At 45.4% G+C, this 26,572-nt stretch overlaps 1 protein-coding gene across 3 annotated transcripts in view; it reads left to right on the forward strand.

The window, feature by feature from the left end:
• Positions 1-26,100, forward strand: part of DUSP22 (dual specificity phosphatase 22) — an 85,385-nt gene extending 59,285 nt beyond the window's left edge. For 2 of the 3 annotated variants that reach the window (XM_012768505.3, XM_012768503.3), the window contains exon 8: positions 25,630-26,100. In XM_012768505.3, the coding sequence (XP_012623959.1) occupies positions 25,630-25,658 (29 nt within the window). In that variant the 3' untranslated portion in view covers positions 25,659-26,100. Of the gene's footprint in view, positions 1-20,509; positions 20,608-25,629 lie in introns of all 3 variants that reach the window. The other variant, XM_076010420.1, reaches the window with a different exon arrangement.
• Positions 26,101-26,572: the final 472 nt, after the last annotated feature.

Consider the following 26,572-nt stretch of genomic DNA (forward strand, 5'->3'; position numbering starts at 1 on the left):
GGCCCAGGGGGCGCGAAGAGGACCCCCCTGTGCAGGCAGCAGTCCCGATGGGTGTCAGGGGACACACTGCTCAGTTCTAGGCAACAAGAGCACCTTAGGCATGAAAATATTTACCCTGACTCCACGTGCACGCCTGTTGTGGCACAGGGAGCCCCGCTTAGTGCCTCTAAGAGTTTTCGCGTGCCAAACCAGGGCACCCTGGATGTGTCTCCCAAAACCACCTGTGAGGATGTGGGGCCCACTCAGGTGGCAGCAGCCAGGCCCCTGCAGTCTCAGGAGGGCCTCCCTGGCCTCCTAGGGCGTGAGGCAGGGGCATCAGCAGGAAAGCCGGCTTTTGAGCAACAGCTTCAGCCTGGCAGGTCTCCCATCTTCAAGGCCAGACGTCACTTCTCACTGCCTGTCTTACTGTGTCTGACACCAGTGCCCATCTCATAATTGTGTGGTGCTCTGCAAGTCCTAAACCGTCACCCCTCAGCTTCATAAACCTGTGGAGAAGGCGTTGTTTAATTCACTAACAGCGCAGAGAGGCCAAGAAATACCCTTCAAACTGGGAGTGTTAGCGTTGCTGGAACCTGGGCCTGCTGAGTCTTCTCGATCCCAAGTCAGTGAGGGAGTGAGAGAGGGCGGCGCCGCTGGCTGTGTCTGGAGGAGCCCGGTGGGGTCACTCCTGCGCTCCAAGCTCAGGGCTCTGTAGAGCACACCTGCTGAGGGGCAGCATGTGGGACGCAGGAACCCCCACTTGCCTGTCCCCCAGTCTGTCTGGGGAGTCTGCTTTGTGCCACCATGGAGTGGCAGTCAATTTCTGACCTTGTCTGGAAGCTCAGGGCCATTATGAAATGGTGTTGGCCATGCTTAGGTGTTAGAAGCCAGAGGTCCCTTTTCTGTCTATGACCAGACCAGGTGCTCGTGGGCCACACTGGAACTGGAGACCTTGCTGTGTAAGATGAGGCCGGTGGTAGCTGTTTTTCTGCAGTTTTCTTAGAACACAGATCTGTTCTAGCTTGGAACCCAGAAGCACAGCCTACAAACAGTGGAGACTTACCTGGGTCACCTGCACTTCTCCTTCATTCATTTATTCATCCATTCATGTGACAAATCTATCTTCATCACAGCAGGTGCTGTGGGGTCCCAGCTGGGACTCAGACACATTCCTGGTTTTCAGACTGTGGCTTGGTAGAGTTGGCAGTTAGGAAAATTGTCACAGAGTAGTGTGTTAAAGACCATTACAGCTGCCCCTCGTGCCATGGAGCGGGGAGATGGAGAGACACCCCGTGGTGGAGGCAGGAGCATTTAGAAAGGTGTCTTAGAAAAAGTAAAAAGTGATCCCTAATGTGAGACCTGCAGCATGAGTCATATGAATAGAATGAGCTGGGCAGAGTGGAAGGAAGGAGAGTCCAGGCATGGCCCGCGTAGGGAAGCCTGCAGGCACAGGAGACCTCGGAGTTGGGGGAGTTCAAGCTGTTCCTTGGGATGCAAGCCAGTGCCATGGAGCCTGGTGCGATGGGGGTTGTGCTGGCAAGGCTGCAAACATGGCAGGGCCTGGCCAGCCAGGTAGCTCATAGTCGCAGCCAGTTGTGGTTTGCCAAGGACCTGCGCCTCACGCCAGCCCTTTAGGCTAAGCAAACTCAAAGAGGAGAGGCCCCTGCTAGGTTCCCAGAGGGGTGACAGCGGAGCATGGACCCTTGTAAGCCGCGAGGCTGCAGTTGTGCAGACATCTGGGGGCCGGCTGCACGGCGCTGGCCAGCAGGAGGCATGAGGGGTGTGTGCGTGGCAGCCTTACTCGGTGCCCGTGCAGGACAGGGCTGGGGCCACTTAGGAGGCAGCTGCTGTGACCATCCAGGTGAGAGAAGGCACCCTGAAGAGGGTTCAAGCAGGCGAGTGGACTGGAGGGTGGGGAGGGACAAGCAGGCGTTCTTTGTGGCAGATCGGATGTGGAAGAGTGAGGCTCAGCAGCCTGGTTGCCCTCTGGGATCTTGCTCCCGACAGTGGCTCTGTGTCAGCGTCTTCCCACCCTGAAGGGCAGTGTGCGGGCCTCTGCAACCTGCTGCTGGATTTCAGGGAGATGCCGTGGAAGGGCTGGCCTCAGATCTGGGACCTGCGAGGAGAGTATGCCTGCGTGTAACTCAGTGCTGCAGATTAGGTGCTCGAGTTTGTCCCTGTACCCGGGACACACTCCCAGGGACCAGACTCATGAAAATTAACATATTAATAGAATTCAAATTTCCTATTTCCTAATTACTGCGAAGGATAAAATATTGGCTTACCAAAGACTAATTTTATCTCTTGACCATGCTAACTCTCTTCCTCTCATCATCAAGATTTTGGGGAGGTCGACTTAGTCCTTGGGCACGGTGCAGGGAGCATGGGTGGTCGGGACGTGGAGCTGAGGACTGGGGCTGTGTCCTGACGTGCCACACCTGGCCAGAACACAGTTGACACAGACAGGGCTTGTGTGGCCCACAACGTCCCAGGCTCTGTCCCCACACAATCCTGGCTGGGCAGGGCTGCTTGCTCCCTGAAGCCACCTTTGCTGAGTCCTGGGCAGATAACCCGCTTTACAGACTGTATGGCCAGAGTGATTTTTGACTTAACTTGTGTTTTTCAGAGCAGCTTCCTTAGACTTGGGCATTTTCAGGTCTCTTCAGTGCCATTTACGCCATTCCCTGGGTTCCTGCTAGTGGCATTTTTTAGTTTATTGGTGCCAGTTCTTTCTAGTTTTGTCTCAGCAGGGAACTGTACTTCCAGCATCTCGGCTGCCTTGTGTGACTTGTGCACAAGACAACTATAGTTCTGGTGATTGGGCAGTGTGTGTGCACATGCATGCGCAACATGTGTTTTATTGGTTTTTAGGGTTTTAAGTTTTTTTTTTTTATTTTAGCGTATTATGGGGGTACAAGTGTTAAGGTTACATATATTGCCCATGCCCCCCTCCCCTCTCGCCCCCAGGGAGTCACATGCATAATATCTGGCAGCATGCTGAGCTCAGGTACCTAGACGCTCGGGTGGCTCAGAAGGCAGCTGCCTGGCAGTGCCCAAGGAAATGTCCAAGCCCTTGCTGCACAGCCAGAGCTGGTCACAAAGTGCCACTCTGCACACCAGCCTCTAGTTGTAAAAATAGGGAACACACTAAGAATCACGCCCCTGTGATCCCACATCAGATGGCTCCTCCCATCCTGAGTTATTAATAATTTTATTAAGAATGTGCTTTCAACATGCTTGTATTTATATATGTACTTAACAAGAAATCACCAAGACTACAAAGGGCAGTTCCTCTTCCCTTTCCTTTTTATTGCCCAGAGAAAGGGAGAAATAGAAAAAAAAAAAAAATGAACTGCCTCTGACTTGCCCCTGGGAGGCCTCATTCCCTTCTTAGATGTAGCAGGTATCCTTCCACCTCAGACACAGCTTGCTTTGAGCCCTGCAGTATCACACTTCGTGTTCTGTTTTGCAGCTCAGGCTTAGCCAGCCAAAGCACCAACTGCCTGGAGATCCTCCGCCTGTGCCTCTTTCCATCAGGGGAAAGATTTGCCAGCGTGTGTTTGAACATCTGCAAGTTTGGGTTTATTTTGCTCCAGATCTCTAAGCAAACGGTTGATCATGAAGAGTTAGTAGTTCACAGTTAACTGAAGCTTCTAGTTCAGTTATTAGAGTTAGGTGTCAGGAGGGAGCTATTTTAGCAGGTGCCTGAAAGTACAGGCAGTTCAATACTCTAATTGCGTGGGAATAAGGTCTGTTTCTTTAGAGGTAGGTTCAGCAGAAGAAATGTTTTGGATGGGCTCGTACCTGTGCATGTCCTGTGTGCAAAGGCCTGATTCAGAAAACTAGATGCTGGGGGCGGAGCGGGTTGGGTTCTCTTGTGGCGGACAGTTTATTCTCTCAAGGAACAACGTCATTGGGAGATGCTTTTGGAGAAGTGCCGATCCCAGCACTTGCCGTCTTCCTAGCCTGGCCCAAGGAACGCGCCACTTGCAGTGGCCCTGCCACGCACGTTAGTGGCGGTCGTCTCGTATGAATGGAACGTGCCAGATAAGGAAAGTTCAGCCCTCTCTCTTCGCATGGGAGGGCCCTGCCCTCAGCCTCAGGTGCCCACCCCCAGAAGCAGCCAGATTGGCACAAACAGGAACTGTACTTTGCTGGTGAGCAGGTTTGCTGCTTGTTGGCGGCTCTGGGTTTCCCCAAGGCACTGATGGGGAGACTTCTTGGAGAATAAAAATCATAAGGCCCCCCACGTGCATCAGATAAATGTCACCTTCTGCTTTACAAAGGGTGCGCCTTTCACGGAGACAGGCACAGGAGGCGTGGGGCTTCCTCATAACCCGCGTCTGGAGAGAGGCCTGCCACATGCCAGGGGTCAGCTGCTGGCATTCTCCTTGGTTTTGTGTGGTGCCCCACTGGTGTGGTTACAAGGGAGAGGCAAGAAGGAGTGAGGAGACAGGGACCGTTGCTGGCTATTTGCAGTGGCTGTTTGCAGATCCTGGTGTATGTGAGAGGGGCTGCGGGGCGGGCTGAAGTTGCTTCAGACTTGATAGTCACTGTCCCACAGCACAGAGGACATCCCTTCCCATCATCTGTCATCCTCCAGGTCCTCCCAGGAGTGAGGGGCCGGTTAGGGACAGAGGTGGCATTTCAGCAGATGAGAGACCCGAGGCCCTGGACTGGTGACCAGAAGGCCTGGGAGTCACAACCATGTGGGCCTGGCTGAGGCCCCAGAGGATCCTGGTTCTCTGGAATACCTTGGGGAAGTCCCAAGGAGGCAACCCACTCATGTGGGGAACTTCTGCCCTAGACTGCCGTGAGAGAAACTCCCCAGAAGGGATGAGCAGGGCCAGACGGCACCCTGTCTGGTGGCACAAGGCATGGCTGGGGTCTGCCTTCCTGGGTGGTGTGTTGTGCCTAGGAGGGGCACTCCTGACCCTAGAAGACCTCCCATCCAGATGACAGGACAGTCCACCTAATGATGGCCAAGCACTGAGCATTAATTTGTGACGAGAGCTGGCACTGAGACTTTTTCTTTTGAAATTGCGTCCTCACGATGATCTTGTGGGATTGGTTTTACTCTTGTCCTCGTTTTTCAGATGAAGACACTGAGTTCTCGTCTCACAGCCACAGAGTGGTCAGGTCAGGGTTGGTATGCAAGCAGTCTGACCCTCAGTCACAGGCGAGCTGTGCCTGAGATTCCCTTGGCCTTTGGAAACGCCAGTGCCATGGGGAGGGCGAACCGTGAAATGCGAACAATCATGTGGCGAGTCAAAGGCCATTTTCTGAAGGTGTGTTTGCGTTGAAGTAGAGGCCGTGTCATGTGTGGGGAGATAAAGGTGGAAGGTGGGGAGTGGCCTAGGGTGATTCATTTCTTTCTTTTTGCAACCAAAGCCTGCTCGCATGCGCTGTGGCTACCATACATACCTCTGGTTGGACCTTTCTGGTCAGCCTGCAGTAACTGGCTGAGCACTGGGATGTCTTGGGCCCACGATGCCCCTTGCAGGCACGCAGAAGTCCCTATGTGTGCAAGGTAGGGGCTCAGTGTCCGGTGCACTCAGCAGACAGCTCTGTTCTCCAGACTCCCTCCTTACGCAAGCTGAGGAGTGCCAGATGTCCAGCAGGGTATTTGCTCAGAGATTTCCTGTGCTAGTCCACGGAGGTGTCGTTATCATGCAGAATGGCTGAGGTAGAGCCATCTTCCATCCCTTGGTACCAGGGTTCTGGCAGGAAACAGTTCAACTCAAATAGCTCAAATGGACACTTGTCAAGGATGAGACGAGGGAAGCAGCCGTGTAGGGCAGAGCAAGCGGAGACCAGCAGGAGCTCCCTCTAGGCCTGGGCCAAGGGGTGGGACTGGGTGATGGTGGTGGTGCCAGCAGGACCTGAGCAAGGTGGTCTCTAAGCAGTCTGGTGAGGAAGCTGGCGGGGTGGTGTAGACGTGCTGTGTCCTCCTGTCCTGTCTTCCAGGGGAGCCTGTGTGACATGGCTTTCAGGGTGATTGCCTTACACGGGTGGGGCTGAGCCCTTGGTGGTAGGATGGAGGAAGTGCCACCAGCTTCCAAGAAGCATTTGAGTGTCAACAAGCAGATACTAAAAGTGGGTCTGAGTGGGGAGTCTCTCCTACACATATTGCTCCAGAAATGTGCTATTTGCAGCTTTGCCTATGACTCACAGCTTTCATCTTTAGAAAGCATTTAGAAGCATTTGTGCCCATGTGCCCCACTGGTCTGTGCTTTCCCTAGTGACCTGTCTGCAGAAATGACACCCTCCAAGGGAAAATCACCTGGGTTAGGTGGCGTCCAAGCATCTGCTACAGACTGTGCCCTCCTGAGAGGCCAGGCTGAGGGCATTGTCTGCATCACCTCCGGTGTGGTGCCCACGGCTCGTGGTGAGGGCAGAGCTGACTGTGCAGATGGCCAGGAGGGAGGAGAATAACTAAGCAGGGCAGCCCTGTCCTCAGAGACTGTTTAATGGCGTTGGGAGAGAGGGTGGTTACTCCTGAATATTCCGTAGCAGATGCTGAGCATGGAAGCCCAACGTGCAGGCAGAGAGGTGCTCAGTGGAGAGTGCCCAGGGTGGGGAGAATGGATTTGGAAGAAGGGTCAGAGCATCTGGGTGTTGGCCGCCTGTGAGTAAAGACACAGACCAAGAGTGGGCCTGGGAAGGCGTGGAAACCTCCAAGGTTCTATGCAGGAACTGTAGGAGGCAAGAGGCTGGAAGCAAGAATTTGATCCATGGTGCCTGGTGAGGACAGAAGGGGAGGGCCGTCAGGAGGTGAGGAGGAGGCACACTGCACTGGGTGCCTCCGGGAACCTGTCCATGGCAAAGGCTGCCCAATGAGATGATGACCCAGAGGACTATGACCCCCATGTAGTCTTGTCTGGTCATGTTCTACAGAAGCAGAAACAGAGTTACGGGTGCAAGAGGGTTATCCAGAGGGTCACACCCATGTCAAGAAGGGGGAAGAAGCTGATGATATCAGGAACCCTCCAACCATACCTCGATCTCACCCCCTCTCCACCAGCCCATGGGTACTTCCTGCTGGGACTGCCCTTCCGAGGAGCCGGGGGGAAGACATGGCAAGCTCTGAGCCCCTACCTTGCCCAGGTGTGGCCGGGGGCCCCAGAGGTGTAGCTGGCAGGCGTGGCAGGCCCTAAACAGGCCAGAGCTCTGGGGCACCCACCATACTCTCGGGGGCCGAGCAGCGTAGCATCTGGTGCTAAAGGGATACCTTGCAGAGAGATGAGTGTCCCACAACAAGGCTGCCCAGGATGCTTCACATGACAGGCCGTCTGATGTCCAGCATGCAACTGTGGGCTGTTGTTCCCGGTGGCTTGAAGGCCTCTCTGCCTCCTCGTCTCCTCCTTCCTCTTCCATCTTTCTTCCTGCCCACCTAGATTAGAGTAGGGTACAGTGGGGAAGTATGAAAGTGACACCAGGGGTTAGGGGATGCCAATGATCCCTCATCACAGGAACTGCAGCCTCAGGACCCTGTCCCAGTGCAGGAGATTTGGGAATCCATGAGCTATCAAGCATTTATAAAAACAATTTGTAATATACAACTGAAAGTTGATCTGTTTTTTTATTACCACCAGAGCCAGCAATCCTAAAACATTTCAGTGATAAAATATTCTCTTCCCCTGTAAATTTGTTGTTCTAAGTCTAAACAATTACTGCATTTGCTATACAGTTTTAACACTGTATAGGTAACCTTTAAGTTAACACGCTTTTATCATGTCTCCTTTCCTTAACAAAGTACTCTGTACAGACATTACCATGGAGAACTCCCAGTTAACAAGCAGGACTGACTCACAAGGACACAGGCTCAACCACAGTCTTTTTTTCTTTTCCAGTAACTTCAGAATAATTTGGAAACTGAGCTCCATGGGAGCAGTCAGGTCTCCAACACTGCCGTATTTCATTGCTGTACTTAAAGAAGAGATTTGAAATAGCCTCTGAGAGTGCAGACAGTCTGCACTCTCATGCCATTCTGGCATGCCACGTAACCACTTGGGATGTTTACCTTGTCTTCAGAATTCTTTTACAGTTTTGTTATTTTTAGTTTGGCATATTATGGGGGTACAAATGTTTAGGTTACATATAGCTATAGCCTTTGCCCCACCCGAGTCAGAGCTTCAAGCGTGTCTGTCCCCCAGGTAGTGGGCACCACGCCCATTAGATTTGTATATACCCATTCCCTCCTCCCCGCCACCTGCCCAACACCCAATGAATGTTACTACTGTATGTGCACATAAGTGTTGATCAATTAATACCAATTTGATGGTGGGTACATGTGCTGCTTGTTTTTACATTCTTGTGATACTTCACTTGGTAGAATGGGTTCCAGCTCTATCCAGGATAATATAAGAGGTACTAGATCACCATTGGTTTTTATGACTGAATAGAACTCGGTGATATACATATACCATATTTTATTAATCCACTCATGTATTGATGGGCACTTGGGTTGTTTCCACATCTTTGCAACCATAAATTGTACTGCTCTACACATTCTAGTGCAGATTTTTTTTTAATAAAATGTCTTTTGTTCTTTTGGGTAGATGTCCAGTAATGGAATTGCTAGATCAAATGGCAGTTCTACTTTTAGCTTTTTGAGGTATCTTCGTATTACTTTCCAGAGGTTGTACTAGCTTGCAGTCCCACCAACAGTGTATGAGTGTTCCTATCTCTCTACATACACGCCAACATTTATTGTTTTGGGACTTTTTGATAAAGACCGTTTTCACTGGAGAGAAGTGATATCTCATTGTGGTTATGATTTGCATTTCCATGATGATTAGACATGTTGAACATTTTTTTCATATGTTTGTTGGCCATTATTCTGTCTTCTTTTGAAAAGTTCCTGTTCATGTCCTTTGCCCACTTGTTGATAGGGTTTTTTGATTTTTTCTTGCTCATTTTCCTGAGTTCTATATAGATTCTAGTTATCAGCCCATTATTGGATGTGTAGCATGCAAACATTTTCTCCCATTCTGTAGGTTGTCTGTTTGCTCTTGTGATAGTTTTCTTGGCTTTGCAGAAGGTTTTTAATTTGATTAGGTCCCATTTATTTTTGTTGTTGCTGTGATTGCCTTTGGGGTATTCTTTGTAAATTCTTTGCTTAGGCCAATGTCTATAAGAGTTTGCCCACTATTTTTTTCTACAATTCTTATAATTTCATACCTTAGGTTTAAGTCTGTTATCCACTGTGAGTTGATTTTTGCAAGAGGTGAAAGGTACGGATCCTGTTTCAATCTTCTGCATGTGGCTATCCAATTTACCTAGCACCATTTATTGAATAAGAATTCTTTTTTTCCCTATGTATGTTTTTGTCTGCTTTGTCAAAGATTAGATGGCTATATGAAGATGGCTTAATACCTGGGTTCTCAGTTCTATTCCACTGGTCTATGTCTCTGTTCTTGTGCCAGTAACATGCTATTTTAGTTACTATAGCCTTGTAGTATAGCTTGAAGTCTGGTAAATTGATGCCTCCCAATTTGTTCTTTTTGCTAAAGATTGCTTTTGTTATATATGGAGTCTTCTCTGGTTCCATATGAAGCATAGAATTATTTTTTCTAGATCTGTGAAAAATGATGTTGGTATTTTAATAGGATTGCATTTAATCTGTAGATCACTTTGGATAGTATAGACATTTTAACAATGTTGATTCTGCCAACCCATGATCATGGTATGGTTTTCATCCTCTCCTATTTCCTTCCTCAGTGTTTTATAGAGATGGTTAATTTCTGCAGGATAAATACCAGTTCTTCTTTGTATGTCTGGTAAAATTCAGGGATGAAACCATCTGATCTGAAAGACCCTGTAGAGGTCTTTTACTCCCTTAGTTAAATATATTCCTAGGTATTTTATTTTCTTTGTTGCTATTGTGAAGGGTATTGAGTCTTTAATTTGGTTCTGTTTGACTGTTGTTTGCGTATAGGAATACTACTGATTTCTGTAAATTGATTTTGTAACCTGAGACTTTGCCGAATTTGTTTATCAATTCCAGTAGTCTCATGGAAGAATCTTTGGGGTTTTCTAGATATAAGATCATAGTCTCAGCAAAGAGTGATAGTTTGACCTCTTCTGTACTCATTTGGATGCTGTTGATTTCCTTCTCTTATCTGATTGCTATGACTAGGACTTCCAGCACTATGTTGAATAGAAGCAGTGATAGAGGACAGCCTTGTCTGATTCCAGTTCTAAATGGGAATGCTTTTACCTTTTCCCCATTCAATATGATGTTGGCTGTGTGTTTGTCATATATGGCTTGCATCATATTTAGGTAAGTCTCATCTATGCCTATTTTGTTAAGTCTTCTTTTCATAAAAAGGTGCTGAATTTTGTCAAATGCTTTTTCTGCGTCTATTGAGAGGATCGTATGGTCTTTGTTTTTGCTTCTATTTATGTGGTGAATTACATTTATAGATTTGCATATGTTGAACCATCCCTGCATCTCTGGGATGAAGCCCACTTGGTAGTGATGGATTATTTTTTTGATGAGCACCTGAATTTGGTTTGCTAGGATTTTATTGAGAATTTTTGCATCTATATTCATAAGGGATATTAGTCTGTAGTTTTCTTTTTTTGTGTTGCATCCTATCCTGGTTTTGGTATCAAGGTGATGTTGGCTTTATAAAATGTGTTGGGGAGGATTCCTTACTTCCTGATGTTGTGGAATAATTTCTGCAGGATAAATACCAGTTCTTCTTTGTATGTCTGGTAAAATTCAGGGATGAAACCATCTGGTCTGAGACTTATCATTTTAGGAAACTTTTTTATTGCTGCTTCAATTTTGGTACTTGATATTGGACTGTTCAAAAATTCGGTTTCTTCATGATTCATTCTAGGGAGGTTGTGTATTTCTAAAAATTTTTCCATTTCCTCCACATTTTCCAGTTTATGTGCATAGAGGTTTTTATAGTATTCATAGATGATATTTTGTACTTCCATGATATCAGTTGTAATTTCTCCTTTTTCATTCCTGATTGAGCTCATTAGAGCCCCCCTTTTTTATTGCTTCCTATTAATGTAGCATGAGGCATGTCAATTTTGTTTATTTTTTCGAAGAACCAACTTTTTGTTTTATTAATCTTCCTTATAGTTTTTTGTTACCAATTTCATTTAGGTCTGCTCTGATCTTTGTTATTTCTTCCCTTCTGCTGGGTTTGGGGTCAGTTTGTTCATCCTTTTCCAGTTCCTTGAGACAATTCATTAGATTGTTTATTTGTGATCTTTCTGTCTTTTGGATGTAGGCATTTATGAATGTAAATTTTCCTCTCAGGACTGCTTTAGCTGTGTCCCAGAGATTTTGATAACATGTGTCTCCTTTATCATTTAGTTCAAAGAATCTTTTGATTTCCATCTTTATTTTCTCCCTAATGCAATAATCATTCAGTAGAAGGCTGTTTATTTTCTATGACTTTGTGTAGAGATCAGAGTATCTGTTTGAGTTGATTTCTAATTATATTCCACTGTGATCTGAGAAGATGTATGGTATAATTTCTGTTTTTTTAAGTTTGTTGAGACATGCTTTGTGGCCTAGGATATGGTCAGTCTTAGAGAATGTCCTATCAGCTGATGAGAAAATTATATATTCAGTGGCTTTGGGGCAGAATGCTCTGTAAATATCAGTCAGGCCCATTTGTTCTAGAGTTCTGTTTAAGTCCACTGATTCTTTGTTTATTCTCTGTTTGTAAGATCTGTCCTGTTCTATCAGAGGGTTGTTCAAATCCCAAGCTATTACAGTGTTGTTTTGTATCATTTTGTTTCGATCAAGTAGGATTTGCTTTATGAATCTGGGTGCCCCTGAATTAGGTGCATAAATATTTAGAATTGTTATGTCTTGTTGAATTATACCCTTCACCATTATATGATGACCATCTTTGTCTTTCATTATTTTTGTTGATTTGAAGACTAAGTTATCTGAAATCAGAACTGCTATGCCAGCTCTATTTTGGCTTCTGTTTGCATGAAATGTTGTTTTCCATCCCTTCACCTTGAGTCTGAATGCATCCTTGTGGGCTAGATTTGTTTCCTGAAGACATCAGATACTTGGCTTGTGTATATTTATCCATTTGGCTAGGCTGTGTCTCTTTAGTGGGCAGTTCAAGCCATTTACATGTATGGAAAGAATTTATAAGTGGGGCAGATTTCTGTTCATCCTGTTCAGTTGAACTTTGTTGCTTTGTTTTCTCTTTTGAGCCATCGTGGTATCTGGGCTTTAACCTTTAGCTTTTGGATGATTTTACACTGGTGGGTGTTTATTATGGTGATCTGTGTGTAACACTGTCTGAGTACTTCCTGGAGGGCAGGTGAAGTACCGCCCTGAGGACAGTCTTGGTGAATTCCCTCAGTCTTTGCTTGTCTAAGAAGGTCTTTATTTTTCCTTTGTATAAGAAAATTAGTTTTGCAAGGTATAAAAATCTAGGCCAGGCATTATTCTGTTTGAGAAGAGTGAGAATGGGTCCCTAGTCTCTTCTGGCTTGTAAGGTCTCAATTGAGAAGTCTGACGTTATTCTGATAGGTTTTCCTTTGCAGGTGACCTGCTTCTTTTGCCTTACAGCTCATAGGAGGGCCTCTTTCGTGTTTATTTTGGCCAGTCTGATGACTATGTGTTGTGGTGTCTTCCTGTTTGCAATGAATCTCCTAGGAGTCCATTGAGCTTCTTGTACCTGCGTATCTAGATTTTTAGCAAGGCCAGAGAAATTTTTCTCCATTATATCATCAAATATTTTTTCCAACTCTTATGTATTTTCTTCTTCGCCCTCTGGGATGCTTATAATTCCCATGTTAGGCCTCTTAATATAATCCCACATTTCTTGTAGACTTTGCTCTTTTTTCTTATTTCTCTGCTCTGTCTCTGCAACTGACTTATTAAATTAACAGGTATTATCTTCAATCCTTGAGATTCTTTCTTCTGTTTTATCTACCCTATTCTTGAGGCTTTCCACTGTGTTTTGTAATTCCTTGAATAAATTCTTCATTTCCAGAAGTTATGTTTGATTTTTCTTTAATATTTCAATTCCTTTATTGAATTTTTCTTCCAAGTCCTGGATTTGTGTGTGTGTGTGTGTGTGTGTGTGTGTGTGTGTGTGTGTGTGTGTGGTTTCTTTGTGTTGGGTATTCATTCTCTCTTGTATATCATTCAGTTTTCTTATTATGCATGTTCAAAATCTTTTGTCATTTTAGTGTTCTGACTTTGGTTAATGTTCATTTCTAGAGAGCTGGTGTTCCCCTTTGGGGCTGTGCTTTCAGTTTGATTTTTCATACTTACAGAGTTCTTTCGCTGATTCCTTCCCATCTGGAGCAGCTGTTGATTCTTACCTTTAGATTTTCATTTGGATAATGACACGCCCTGTTTAGTCTCTGAGCCAGTAGGTAGTGTTTGTGGGTGAGATTCAGCCACACTCTGTATAATGAGTCAGTAAATGCAGTAAAAGGATGTGCAAATTGACCACACTGTCAGTAGGAGGTGCTTGCTGGAATGAACAGGCTGTAGAGTTGTTTTGGGGTCCTGTAACCAGCTCTCATTCCTCTGAAGAGGCACTCTAATGCCTCCGGTGGTGGATGGGGCCCTGGGACTTCCAGGTGTGTCCTTATTCTCTACCTCAGTGAGGGCAGGTCTGGGAGAGAGTCTGGGCAGAGCAGGGTTGGGTGGGCCTACTCTTGAGCACCACAAATGCTGTTAGCAGGCGTCAAAGTTCTGTTCTCTGATTCTGGGCAAAGCTGTCAGGGAGGGGCTGGTATAGCCCCACTCAGCCGAAAAGTCTGTGTGGGGGGGCTGTCTGAGACCTGCAGTCTGGAGCAGACCTCGCTCCTTTCCATCCTCTCCAACTCTGTGGTTTCTCCTGGGCCTCTGCCAGCAGGCAGGACCTCATGCCAACGGGTCTCCCCTGGCTGTGATGCGGGCTGGGAGGTTCCCCGCCCGGATCACAGCCTGAGCTGGGCACATGGCCCTCCCGTGGGAGCAGGGTTGCCCTTCGAGGAAGCTGATCTTCCCCTGAAGGCACACACACCTCAGTAGACTCATTCACGAATATCCCTTCTGTACCCCCGGGCAATGCAATTTGAGACCTGGGTGGATGGGATCTGACCTGCAGGCCTGTCCCCTGGGCCCCAGAGATCAATCGCTGACCCTGCCAGGGAGAGGAGTGCTGGTCTCAAGTCACCCATGGGGAGCCCAAGCTGGATCAATGTCTCTCTGCCTCGGGATTTGCCCCGTTCTGCTGGAGTCACTAGGTAAGGAGCACCTGGGAGAGCTGGCGGGTAGGGAGCTCACAGTCTGAGTTCCCCTCAATCCACTGCAGGGCCCCAAAAGGAAAGGTCCTATTCCCTGAAGATGCCTCTGGGTGGTGGCTAAATTGTCTCTCTTGGCAGCCATGGGGAGGGGAGGGGAAGGGAAGAATTAAGCAATATGGCGCCTGCCAATCAGCTCGGGTCTGCAGCTTGGAGGTCCCCCAAGGAAGCTGGGAGCCTGGTGCCTCTGTCTGCAAAAAGCTCACCGCTCACTGGTGGCAGCGTCTCTGGGCTGGTGGTAGCAGGTCTCTCTAGCAGCTTGGGAGCCCAGCAGCAGTCCCAGATGCAAGGGAGGGGAAATTAACTGCTCCACCTCCCGTTGTTGCTTGTCTGCAGGCCTCTCGGGGTTTAGACCTTGCCGATGCCTTTCTTCTTCCACTTCTGCTCCACAACTTCTTCTCCTGGAGGCTCCTGTAGTTTCAGGCACCTTCCTTCCTCATCCAGTCTATGTTTGCCTGCCTGTTTGTTTCTTTCTCTTTCATCTAAAATCTGTCTTTCTTGCAGAGACACTCTGGTTGGCAGTTTTTCTTGTCCACCATCTTTTATGACATTTGTCTTCAAACTTTCTTGACTGAAGTAGTATTTGAAAGCCACTATAATGGATCCCTAAAACTCATGGGAATGCTACGATGGAATGTGCTATAAATGGGACTTTTATGAATGTCTCCCAATCTCAACGTTTCACTTAATACTTCTCCTAACTATTTATATAAACCTTGCTTAATGAGAAAGAAACTTTTCAAAGTGAAAATAAATAAAAAGTGTTCCCTGGTTGGTGAATGAAGATAGAGTGCTAAACCTGATATAAAGAGAAGTTCAGTCTTGACAAAATCATTGGCAAACTTGCAGAAGTTAGGGCTCAAAAACAGAAATTGTAATTATTCATTAATGGGACAGGTTAACTTTTTCCCCATTTTTCAAAATATGAATTATTGTAGTTAACAAATCTTATTACATGACTTTTCCCTTTTTACTGTAATATTTATTTTATTTTTGTTCTTTTTTTACTAACATGATAAATATAAAATTCAATGGAAGAAAACTGCTTCCACATACTTTTTTTTCTATCCCTTATTATTTATTTGAGTCCATGATTGGTAATCATTGTCACATAGAAGGGTGTCAAATATACTAGATATGCCTGTGTTCACAAGCTCCTGCAGAAGAACAATACACATTATATGTGCTTTACTTTCCTCTTTCTGTATCAGCTCCCTTTGTCTTAAGAAATATTGGAAGCCCATCTGATTTGTGACTTTGCAGGTCCCCTGTCTCCCTATTCTATTAATAATTTGGTTTTGTCAGATTTCTCTAACACCTGAGACTTGGCCAACTGGTTCCAGTTCATTTTTTCTACAGAAACAGAAGTGAAAGATCATGAAAATCTCTAAATTTTCATTGTTCCTTTCATTTTTTCTGGTCCTTTCTTCAAGATAATTGAAGATGACTTTGGTTGTTGTCGAGGACCCTGGATGAGAAAGCTGCTTGATTTCCCTGTGCTGTGTTCTACTGTGGGTGTCTATTGCTCTCAGAGATGCAACACGTCAACATGGGATGGTCCACCTTGCACAGGAGGTCGGTGGAGGCTGAAGCTCCCCCTTTCTCTGTCAAAAAATTACCTCTAAGATGTCTTTAAATTACCATCTCCCCAGTGAATTTCAGAGTCAAATTTATAATCTATGTAGACACAACTTATTAAGACTACTTCTACTGCCAAAAAAAAAAAAAATTCACAGGACACCTCTATTTGGTGATGTGCCCTAATTTAAATGTTTGTGAATTTTTGAGGACACCCAATCATAAAACATCCTCCTGTGCCTCGCATAGCCGTGCGTGTTTCTTTAAGGTAGGGCTGCAGCCTTCCTGTTTCTCAAGGGCAGGGCCGACTCTCGCCCGCCCTTAGGAAGGGACTGCCACGTGGCAGGTGCTTGGTCGTGGTCAGGCCATGGACTCTGTCAGGTCACGGATCCCAGAGGGTGTCTGTTTCTTCCTCCCCTTGCACGTTGCCATGGCCTCCCTGCAGCCTTGCTTCACTCAGGCAGCTGCTGCGCCCCTGTGGGCCGGTGAGGACAGCTGCGGGACGCCCTGCTCATCCCTTAGAACCTCATGTATGACTCCTGTGTCTCCACTCTCAGGACTTCGCTCCCATGTCCACAGAAGTGCACATTCCTGGGGCCACATGTGTACCATCCAGGCACCTGTTTGCTCCCTGAGAGTGCAGCTGAATGTTTTGCCTGGGAGCAAGATCCCCTCTGTGCACAGAGTCTTTCCTAGGCAACCAGTTTTTAGAAATATGCCAGGACCTTCTTTGCCCTCCACATGGTGTGCACATCTGGACACACCGTGGCATGGGCATGGCCTGGTGTAGCCTGTCTGCAGCTTCCTAAGCTTCTCCACATGCTCACATCATTTGTTTCTGAGCCTTTCTTTTAAAAAATGTTTTGGAAATTAAATCTTAGCCTCTTATGCTTTCTTTTTATCAAGGGAAGAAGTAGCACCCTAAGTTTGTTTTATTTTGCTTTCTTAAGCCAAAAACAAGACAAAAAAATCATGCTGAAATGTTCATTTCCTTTTCTGTATTTAAATCAGTTAATCAAAATAGTTGGTGGCCCCCACTGCGCACCCGGGACCCCCAGCCAGCTGATCCATGTGCCACCTGGGAGGCGGGGATGCGGAAGGAGGCCATCCCAGCGCCTCTGTGACCCGCAGTCGCAGCACAGCCGAAGCCCCTCCGCTTCACCTGCCTTCTTCCTAGTTTGGATTTTTATACTATTAACTATTTCTCAGTGTAACATTGACCTTATTCTTATCACCTTTCACTCAAATCCATGCACTTTCTGTCTGATACCCTTGCTCTGTTTCCTGGATTTCATTCACTGCCTTTCTGACAATTTACACTCATTTCTTGGAAGACTGTGATGCTGATTATTTGCCGTAAAACTAGCTCTGAACAAAGTTCACTGCATCAGTTGAAATGGTTGTTTGGAGCAACTTTTCTTTTAGAGATACACAACTTTTGATATGACACCACATAATACATTTATGCAGGAAAGTTGCCTTTCTCCCAGTGTGCCATGAGGACCTTGAATCTGAAATGATCTTTGAGGCTCTCACTAGCCGCGAACTGGACGCCACTGAGGAAGTCTGGCACAAGCCGGCGGGCAATATCTGTTAGAAGGGGCAGCAGGTGGCCATGGGTCTTTCTGGGGAGGACCTTGCTGGAAGAGCCAGAGACAAAACTAAGAAAGACAGAGGAGTTTTAAAGCAGTAAGAGGCCTCTCAGAGTCTGTGTGGGAGAGCGGGCGAGGCCCATGTCCCAGGACCGAGCAAATGGAGGGTTTAGGGGCGAGGACAGCCGCCTGGGTGCAGGCACCCCGACAGAAGGGAGCTCCTGGGATCACTCCTAGGTGGGCCGAAGCCACTGCTTCACCCGCAGTGGGACAGGACAGGGTGGAATTGTGTGCTGTAAGAAATACAATTCTGAACCAATAACAGCTACTCTAACACAAAATCATCCAACATAATTGAATGTACTTTTAAGGCCATATAGTCAATATCTTCTTGACCAAGAGGTAAGAATTGTTTTGCCCCAAAACTTTTCCAAAAAGAAATTCTCAAGTCCATTGAAGAAAATAGACTTTAAAAATAAAAAGTTTTAGGAAAAGAAGCAATAGGACAATTAAAAAGTAGTTATGACAATCAACATTTTAAAGAGCCCTAGTGAGGTAGAGTGGTGGATGTCCCTCTGCCTTTCTAGGTAGATGAGCCCAGTCACATGCTGGATCAGCACCCTCCCCCCTCAATTTCTGTAAGTTTATTCATTTGTTTATTTGTTTGTCACTCTGTTGCATGGGCTAGAGTGCAATGGTGTCATCAGGCTTCTATAAATTTGAAACTCAAAAGTTAGAAAGCAGAAAACCATGATTCTCTTTGGAAGGAAAAGACAACTTGATATTTTGGAAATTAGCCTGACATGGATTGCCTGGGTGGCAAAGATTTGACTTTGACCCTGACATGCGCTTTTTGACCTGATAATGGTGCTTGTCAGCTGTCCATATGTGGAAAGAAAACTTCAAATGACTTCTGGAGCTTATATTTATTTATTTATTTTTTTTTTTTTGAGACAGAGTCTCACTTTGTTGCTCAGGCTAGAGTGAGTGCCGTGGTGTCAGCTTAGCTCACAGCAACCTCAATCTCCTGGGCTCAAGCAATCCTACTGCCTCAGCCTCCCGAGTAGCTGGGACTACAGGCATGCGCCACCATGCCCGGCTAATTTTTTGTATATATATATATATATATATTTTTAGTTGGTCAATTAGTTTCTTTCTATTTTTAATAGAGACAGGGTCTCGCTCAGGCTGGTTTCGAACTCCTGACCTTGAGCAATCCACCCGCCTTGGCCTCCCAGAGTGCTAGGATTACAGGCGTGAGCCACCGCGCCCGGCCTATATTTATTTATTTGGCAAAAGGAAGCAGGCATGATTTAAGGGTAAAAAAGAATTTTTGGAACATCTCTAGTGATAGCACCTTTTTCTTATTTGATATTTTATGAGATCCTTGTTTTGAAAGTGTGTCTATTGCCCAAATCCCCCTCAGTGAGATATCACTGTAAGATTACAGCGTGTGTTTCATGGTATACTCGTGGGGCAAACTCAGCTGTCCAGCACATCTTTTGGTGCCTGTTGACCAGAAGAAACCAAAGACAATGTTCTACATGACATTTTCTAGGAACGTGAGGGACTTAATCAGGTTGATAGTGCCTTTCCTAACTTCCCCTTCCAGTTTGCAAGTGGGGCATAATCAGAATTATTTGTTCCTTCAGTGGCTTTTCTCCACGGAGTCACCAGGCACTGCTGGGCTCACGCCTCCCTGCTGCTTTCCTGCCCAGATCTGGTGTGACTTCTCAGTCTTCAGCATAACACACCTTAGCATAGGGCAGGATTTCGCAGAATCTCAATGTTCTGTAACGTATCAGAGGGAGAGTTGTTCAAAGAAGAAAGTGCCTTTCTTTGTGTGGCTGTTGGGGGAAGTTAGAATGACTAGAATGGTCTCTTCTCTTCGCTGTCCCCATAGTTTCCAGCTAACGGGGGGAGGGGGGAATGAATTTGCTGCCATCACTTTTCTTTACCAAAATTTGACCACATGGAGGTTTGGGGTTAATTTATACAACAGCCCCAATTTCTAACCCATTTTTACTTTGCTTAACTCCATCAAGCTGAAGATTCTAGAAGCGTCAGGTGTTGCCTCACATAGGGCTGTGTGTTCAGCCAAGTTAGTGTTATGACGTGACCAGAAAAAGCCCCTCCAGCAATAGAAAACACCCCTCCCCAGCGCACAGACAGGCCCTGAACCCTGAAAACCACTAGGTCTCTAACATAAAAGAGTGAGTATCTCTTACAGTAAATTAGACGCAGCTGAGCATTCTCTAAGAACACATATGCTGTCCCATTTGTACTAAGAGTGTCCCCAGAATTTTTTTGAGTAGCAACAGCAGCTGTTGTGTAATGCAAACCAAAAGAGAGACCCTTTTTTTTTTTTTTTTTTGCTATGGTAGCGTTTTAAGTGGGCAATGGGGAATTCTGGGTGGTTTCAAGCCTTTTTTCTCTTTATATAGCATGTCACACCGAGCATGTTTTATCATTGATCTGAATTATTTTATATCTGCCTTACAAGACATGCCAACCCTGCCTGGCTGCCTCCCTGGCCATGTTGCACATGGGTGCTCATGTGTGCACATTATTTTCCACAGAAGGATACATACCAGAGCTAATTAAACAGCCCGTTGGGTTGTATCAGGTGCTAACAGACATTGCAGCTGTCTGACCAGCAAAAATATTGTGGGCTGCCGTAACGGTCATTTGGGTGGGTAAAAATGGGGGGTCTGATCTCTGTCTGTAGGGGGTCATTTCCCAATGTTGAAGGAAACCACTGGTATTGTTTTTATCTATTGTTTTGGTTCTCTTCTTATATAATGCATTGTCCCCTCCTAATTATTTCAGTTTTTAAAAACAGCATTATTGAGGTAAATTTTACCTACCATAAAATCCACCCATCTAAAGTGTACGATTCAGTGATTTTTAGTAAATCTGCATTGTGCGGCTGTCACCATAATCCGGTTTTAGAACATTTTCATCGCCCCAGTAAGATCCCTCTGCCCCATTTGCAGTTAATTCCTATACCCAACCCCAACATTGACAAAGTGTTTTTTGTCTCTATCAATTTGCCCTTTTAGGACATTTTGTACACATGGAATCATACAGTATGCAGTCTTTCCTGCCTGGCTTCCTTTGCCTCACGTGAAGTGTTTGAGATTCAGCCATGCTACAGCACGTATCAGTGTTTCTCTTCTTTTTGCTGAATAGTCTGGTTTGTTATCTATTGGGGTTAATGACTGGTCACCAGTGGGTTGGACGAGTGGTTCTCTACTGGGGCCAGTTGTACTCCTCAGTGGACATGTGGCAGTGTCTGGAGACACTTTGGTTTTCACACCTGGGGTGGGGCTGCTCTGGCATGGAATAGAGTGAGGCTGGGAAGCTGCCCAACAACCTGTCACACACAGGACAGCCCCAGGGCCAGGAGTGACCAAAGGTCAGCAGTGCCAAGGTTTAGAATCTGTGTTAAACTTGACTGAATTCTCACTTACCCCCGGGAGTGCCTGTTTAAAACCAAGTGGTACAAGATGTAAACCTTACCTTTGAATGTACTGGGTGTCATTGCATTGGGATTTTGTCTAAATTTTATGTATATTTAAAATATAAACTCTTTTGTGGCATCAATTATTTTTTTTTTACCATTTGAGTAAAGTCTGTAATCTCCTAACATATTATTCAGTAGTATGCATTGTCTGCAAGACAAAGATGAGGAGGAAACAAAAGCATAACTCTTGTCTCCTGGTTGAGATCTCAACTGACTGGGTTTTAGCAAAAAACAAATAGCAGGTGCTATTGGCCAGTGCAGGCGGAGACCCCAGCCCGCTGCAGGGAGAGCTGGGAGGGTAACAGCAAAAGCATTTAGTAACACACAGTCTGTTCAGCAACAAATTGCACCATAACTTCTGTGGTGCAAGGACCACATTCCACACTCCGATTCCATTTTGCCAGTGCAGCTCCAGAATTTTAAATCCACTCTGTTATTGTAACCGTGAGGGAATAAAGTTCACACAGGGCAGAGGTTAAAAGAAAACGGATCTTTAAAAACAAAACTAAAGAAGTTCTTATCAACCAGCTCTGGCACAGCATTGAACTCCCCTGGCAGTAAGACAGATTCAGCCTGAACTTAAATATTTTGCTTTATTTGAGGCCAGGGACCCGCTGACAGCTGGCTTTTTCCCTCTGGGGTGGTTCAGATGCCAGGAGATGGAATTCGATCTCTCAGTTCTTTGAAACTCTGTGTGATGATGAATTAGAAACAAAGTATTCTGTTTGGAGCTTCATAGCATAAGAGGAGACTGCTGTGATGCGAGTGGCAAACTGTACTAGGCAGAGGGTACCTAGGGGAACTTTACAAATAAACAGTGGCGTTGCAGCTGCCCCTGGTGATTTCTCCTCGCTCTGACCCCGCTCTTGCTCTGGTGGGCAACTTCTCTTCAGCCCTGCCTGGAGGGTGTGCTGGGGGAACAGGGGAGCGGGTTCCTGGCTGCTCTCCTGTGTCCTCCTGTCCCTCACCACCTCTCCAGTTGACACCAATAGTAAACCACACCAGAGATTTGTGGTAGAAGTAAACTGACAGCCAAACACACACACACACATACACACAATGAATGCATAGACATAGTGTGTGCACATATGCACACACATACATGTACATAGGGCATGCATACCCACAATGTGTGCATAGACACACATGTACACATATGCAATGCATGCATACACACATGCACATATTAATACATATACATAATGCATGGATACAGAGTGTGCACATGCACACATAGTGCATGCATGCACACACACAATGAATGCATACATACAATGTGTGTGCATACACACATAATGCATGCATACACATATACAATGTATGCACAGACACACGATGCTTGTGTTCACACATAAAATGTGTGCACATATACACATACAAACACACATTCTTCATAATTATTGTAGGCACATTGATACATTATTTACTCATCACTGCCAGATTGATGCTATGTCTGTGTTGCAGTTGAGGAAGCTTACGCTCACAGAGCCACATAGCTAGTAAGTAAACAGAACCTAGACTGAAACTACATTTTCTCCAAATCCAAATCCCAAAGAGAGAGGCAGCACAAAAAAAAGTATTGCCTTTAAAAAGATGTAACTCCTCACAAGGATTCCAGCCCGTCCCTCTAGCACTAGTGAACACCATTCGCAGGTGACTCAACAGGGGCAGGCAATGTCCTACCTGAATTTGAAGCATGAGAGTGTAATAAACTTAATTCTCTCTCCACCCCGTCAAAAAATTAACATTTTTTTCTGAAAATAAAAATAACAAATATTTATTGCTGAAAGAATATATACATATATGAAATATAAAGAAGAAAGAAAAAATTATCTCACCCCTTCCCCTAAAGATAAGCTATCTTAACATCTCGTGAACATTCCTCTTCCTGTCTATATCATTATCACGACCACACTGATTCATAATCAAGATCTATTTGGCCTCTATTCTCTTTTCTGGACTTGGAGATTGGAGTCACTGATTTTTTCAATGTCATTCGTTCTTTTGGTAAATACTAACTGACTGCCTACTCCGGGTCACGCTGTCTTCTAGGTCTACCAACACATTGGCAGATCCTATCCTGGGAGCACCTGTGTTCAGTGGGAGGGGAGAGAAGTGACATATGTCGTTGTAAAGAGGTTGCAGGTTAGGTTAGGTGTGACACCTGCACGCAGGTCTAAGTGATTTCCTTTTGCAAGTAATTTCCCAGAAGTGCCATTATAGGTCAAAGGGTCCGCATATTTAAATACCCTCCGAACTGTGGGCTCAGACTGCTCTTCACACAACAGAGCAGAGCAGCAGACCACGGCTTTCCTCTTAATTTCAATAGATACATAAATAGATGATTGATGCGACAGTGTTAGATGATGTTGATAAAGACAGATGGTTGATTGATGATGATGATGATGATGATGATGATAGACAGATAATTAAAAGAAGGAGATGTAAGTGAAGCCCCTCCCCCTACCACCACCAGTTTTCTCTAAACTATTCTGGGAGTACATGTTTTGATTTTTGGCCCTGGGAGGCAGTGGCGAGAGGGGAGTGTCCTGAGAAGTGTCTCTGTGCTCGGCTGTCCCCAGAGTTGATTAGAGGACAAAGCTCAGAACCCCAAGGAGGAGGAGTCGTTACTAGCAGTTGTCACAGGCCTGTCAGGAATGCGTCTGTTTCTCTGTGAGGGTGTCACTCTGCGCCCCTGGAAATGTTTGCCCGACTTGGTAAATGGAGCCCGACTCTCCAGCAGCAGCAAGCTCTCAGTCAAGTAGGAAGTTGTTGCCTTCTAGAACTTTCCCCCAGAGCTGTTCCCAGGCAGAGCTCAGCTCGCCCCCTAGAAACTCCATTTTCAAGCTGCCCTTCTGCAATCATGTCCTCATTCTTAGATCTTCTTTGGAGACATTTTATTTTGTAAAGAAAAGGGTTTCAAATACTATTATTTTTTAAATGGGACTCTGGCACTCAGGAAATGTTTATCCTGACTTTGGAGACACCTGCAACCTAGAGTGCAGCCAGGGAAAGTGACCCCCCATGTGCTGAAATGCCTCCAGCCACCCAGGCTCTGCCCCGCCCAAGCAGGCTCTTCGTGACCAAGGGACAGGCCTACTGTTCTGTGTTCAGGTACCATTTTTTCTACCAACGAGCACAATACATTTTTTAAATTTTTTAAATTGACAAAAAGTGTATTATTTATGATGTACAACATGATGTTTTGAAATACATAAAAATTGTGGTATAAGTTCAAGAGATCTACTGTACAACACAGTGAACATAGGTCATATGAAATGTCTGATTTCAAATCAAAAGCTTAGTTTATTATGTCTCCAATAAGAAACAGTACAATTAATCCAAGTACGTGCCTAAACTAGCGACAGAGTTTTGCCATCTTAACAGTAGCTTGTTTATGCCAACAGCAAAGAGCCTTGAGAAAAAGTGGCAATGAAATCACAAAAGGTGTTTTCCACAGTTTGTTGAGAATCTAGTATTTTTCCTGGCAAGAAGTGGTCCAAAGCCTGGAAGAAGTGGTAGTCAGTTGGTGCAGTATCTGGTGAATATGGTAGATGACAGAGTTTCCAAGTCCAACTTCTGTAGTTTGAGCAGCATTGTTTTCTGTGACAAATGGTCTTGCAAGAGGATTGGCCTGTCTCTATCGATCAATCTCAGCTGCTAAATCACAAGCATCCTCAGCATTTCATCCACCTGGTTGCAGTAGACACCCACTGTAGTCGACTGACCAGTTTTCAAGAAGCTGTAGTGGATAATAACCAGTGCTGGACCACCAAACAGACACCATTAGTGGTTTTTGCTGAATTTGGTTTGGGACTGTGTTTTGGCACTTCATCTTTATCCAACAGTGGTGCTCAACACTCGAGATTGTCAAAAAGAAACCATTTTACATAACACATCACAATGCGGTGTAGAATGGTTGGTTCTAAATGTCATGACAGCAAAGAAAGGTAAGCTTCAAGACGATTTCTCTTCTGATGCTCATTTAATTCATGTGGTACCCACCTACCCAACTTCTTTACCTTGCCGATTTGTTTCAAATTTTCCTATATTGTTGGAATAATAATGTCAAACCTTGCTGCTAATTTACACATAGACTGAGATGGATTCGCTTCCACTACAGCTTTCAGCTCATCATTATCTCAGGTTGCCCACGTGGCTCATTTCCAAGATTAAAATCACCAGAATGGAATTTCTCAAATGATAGGCATATTGTGCATTCATTAGCCATACCCTTCCTGATATTTCAAGCTGTCTGTGCTGCTTTGTTTCCACAATGGAACTCATATTCTAAAATAACATGAAATTTTTACTTATCTTTGGTTTCACAAAAGTTGCTCTAAAAATATTTTGATAGATAATCACAAACCAAACTGTGAGTTTGAAAGTACCTTCACAATAAAAATAAGACAAGAAGTGTCAAAGTGAAATGTCGGAGATAGCAACTGTCAAACTTAGTACTTAAGGAAATTGGACATTTCATACATAATAACCTATACTTGAAAATTGCTAAGAGAGTAGGTTTTAAGTATTCTCAGCTCCCAAAAATAGTAAGTATATGAGATAATGCATATGCTAAGTAGCTTGATTTAGCCACTGCATGATGCACAAAGCATTTTGACAACAGTATTTTAACCCTTATCTTATTGTCCTTAGGAAGAAGAGACACTTTTGGTGATGCCTGAAAGGAAAAGAGACCCGTCTTATTTCCCCTCCATCACAGAGGGCAGGATGACTACTGGATAAAGATGGCACCAGTGGCCTCCTCCTTTGTACCAGCAGCCCCTTTGCCAAGGGTTTTCAAACCTCACATCCTTCAGTGTCAGATTGGAGCTGAAATTTCCATCCTCAGACTGTTGGGAAACTTGCTCAGGGTCACAGAGTAGAAATGGCAGAGCCAGGACTCAAACCGAGCTATGGTGCTGAAGCTGCCCGTGTGGTCCTGCCCAGCAGAGCCCAGGTCACCTGTGGCTCACAGCACTCGAGAGGGTCTGGGTGAGGCCCCTGAAGAGCTGGTGACAAAGGAGTTCTGGATTTTGGGCTGTGGGATGTGAGGAGAGGGGGCAGGGAGGGGCTCAAGATTTATTAGCCTTCTTTTGAAAAATAAAAGCACAATATTGTAAACAACCAGGTTTCTACTATAAGAATTGATAATTTACTATTTTGTCATGTTTGCTTTTTTTATTACAGTAAACATACATAACTACAAATATAATTTCTATACATTTCAAACATATTGTCTATAACCTTTCAAAAACCAGCAAAAATTACTGTATATAGTTCACAGATGCTCATGTAAAGGTTAGAAATGGTGTGGGGATCCTGGAACAATGTCACAGCAATGTCTCGGGAGGCCAGGGCAGGGTCTGCGGCAGGGTGGAACGGGCAGCACTTGCCCTGGCTCCCGGTGAAGCTGAGCATATTAGTACAGAACGTATGGCACTGCCCTGTCTCCCCAGATGCTTCTGAGAGTCCTTGCAAACCACAAGTTCTATGGGCAATTGTCTGGAAGGTAGGTCACCTAGCATTAGTCACAGCCTTTCTGTCCTTGGAAGGCCCTGGATGTTGGACGCTTTGGCAGAGCCAAAGCCAAAGCTGG

The sequence above is a fragment of the Microcebus murinus genome, chromosome 15, assembly GCF_040939455.1.
Source record: "Microcebus murinus isolate Inina chromosome 15, M.murinus_Inina_mat1.0, whole genome shotgun sequence".
Taxonomy (NCBI): Eukaryota; Metazoa; Chordata; class Mammalia; order Primates; family Cheirogaleidae; genus Microcebus; species Microcebus murinus.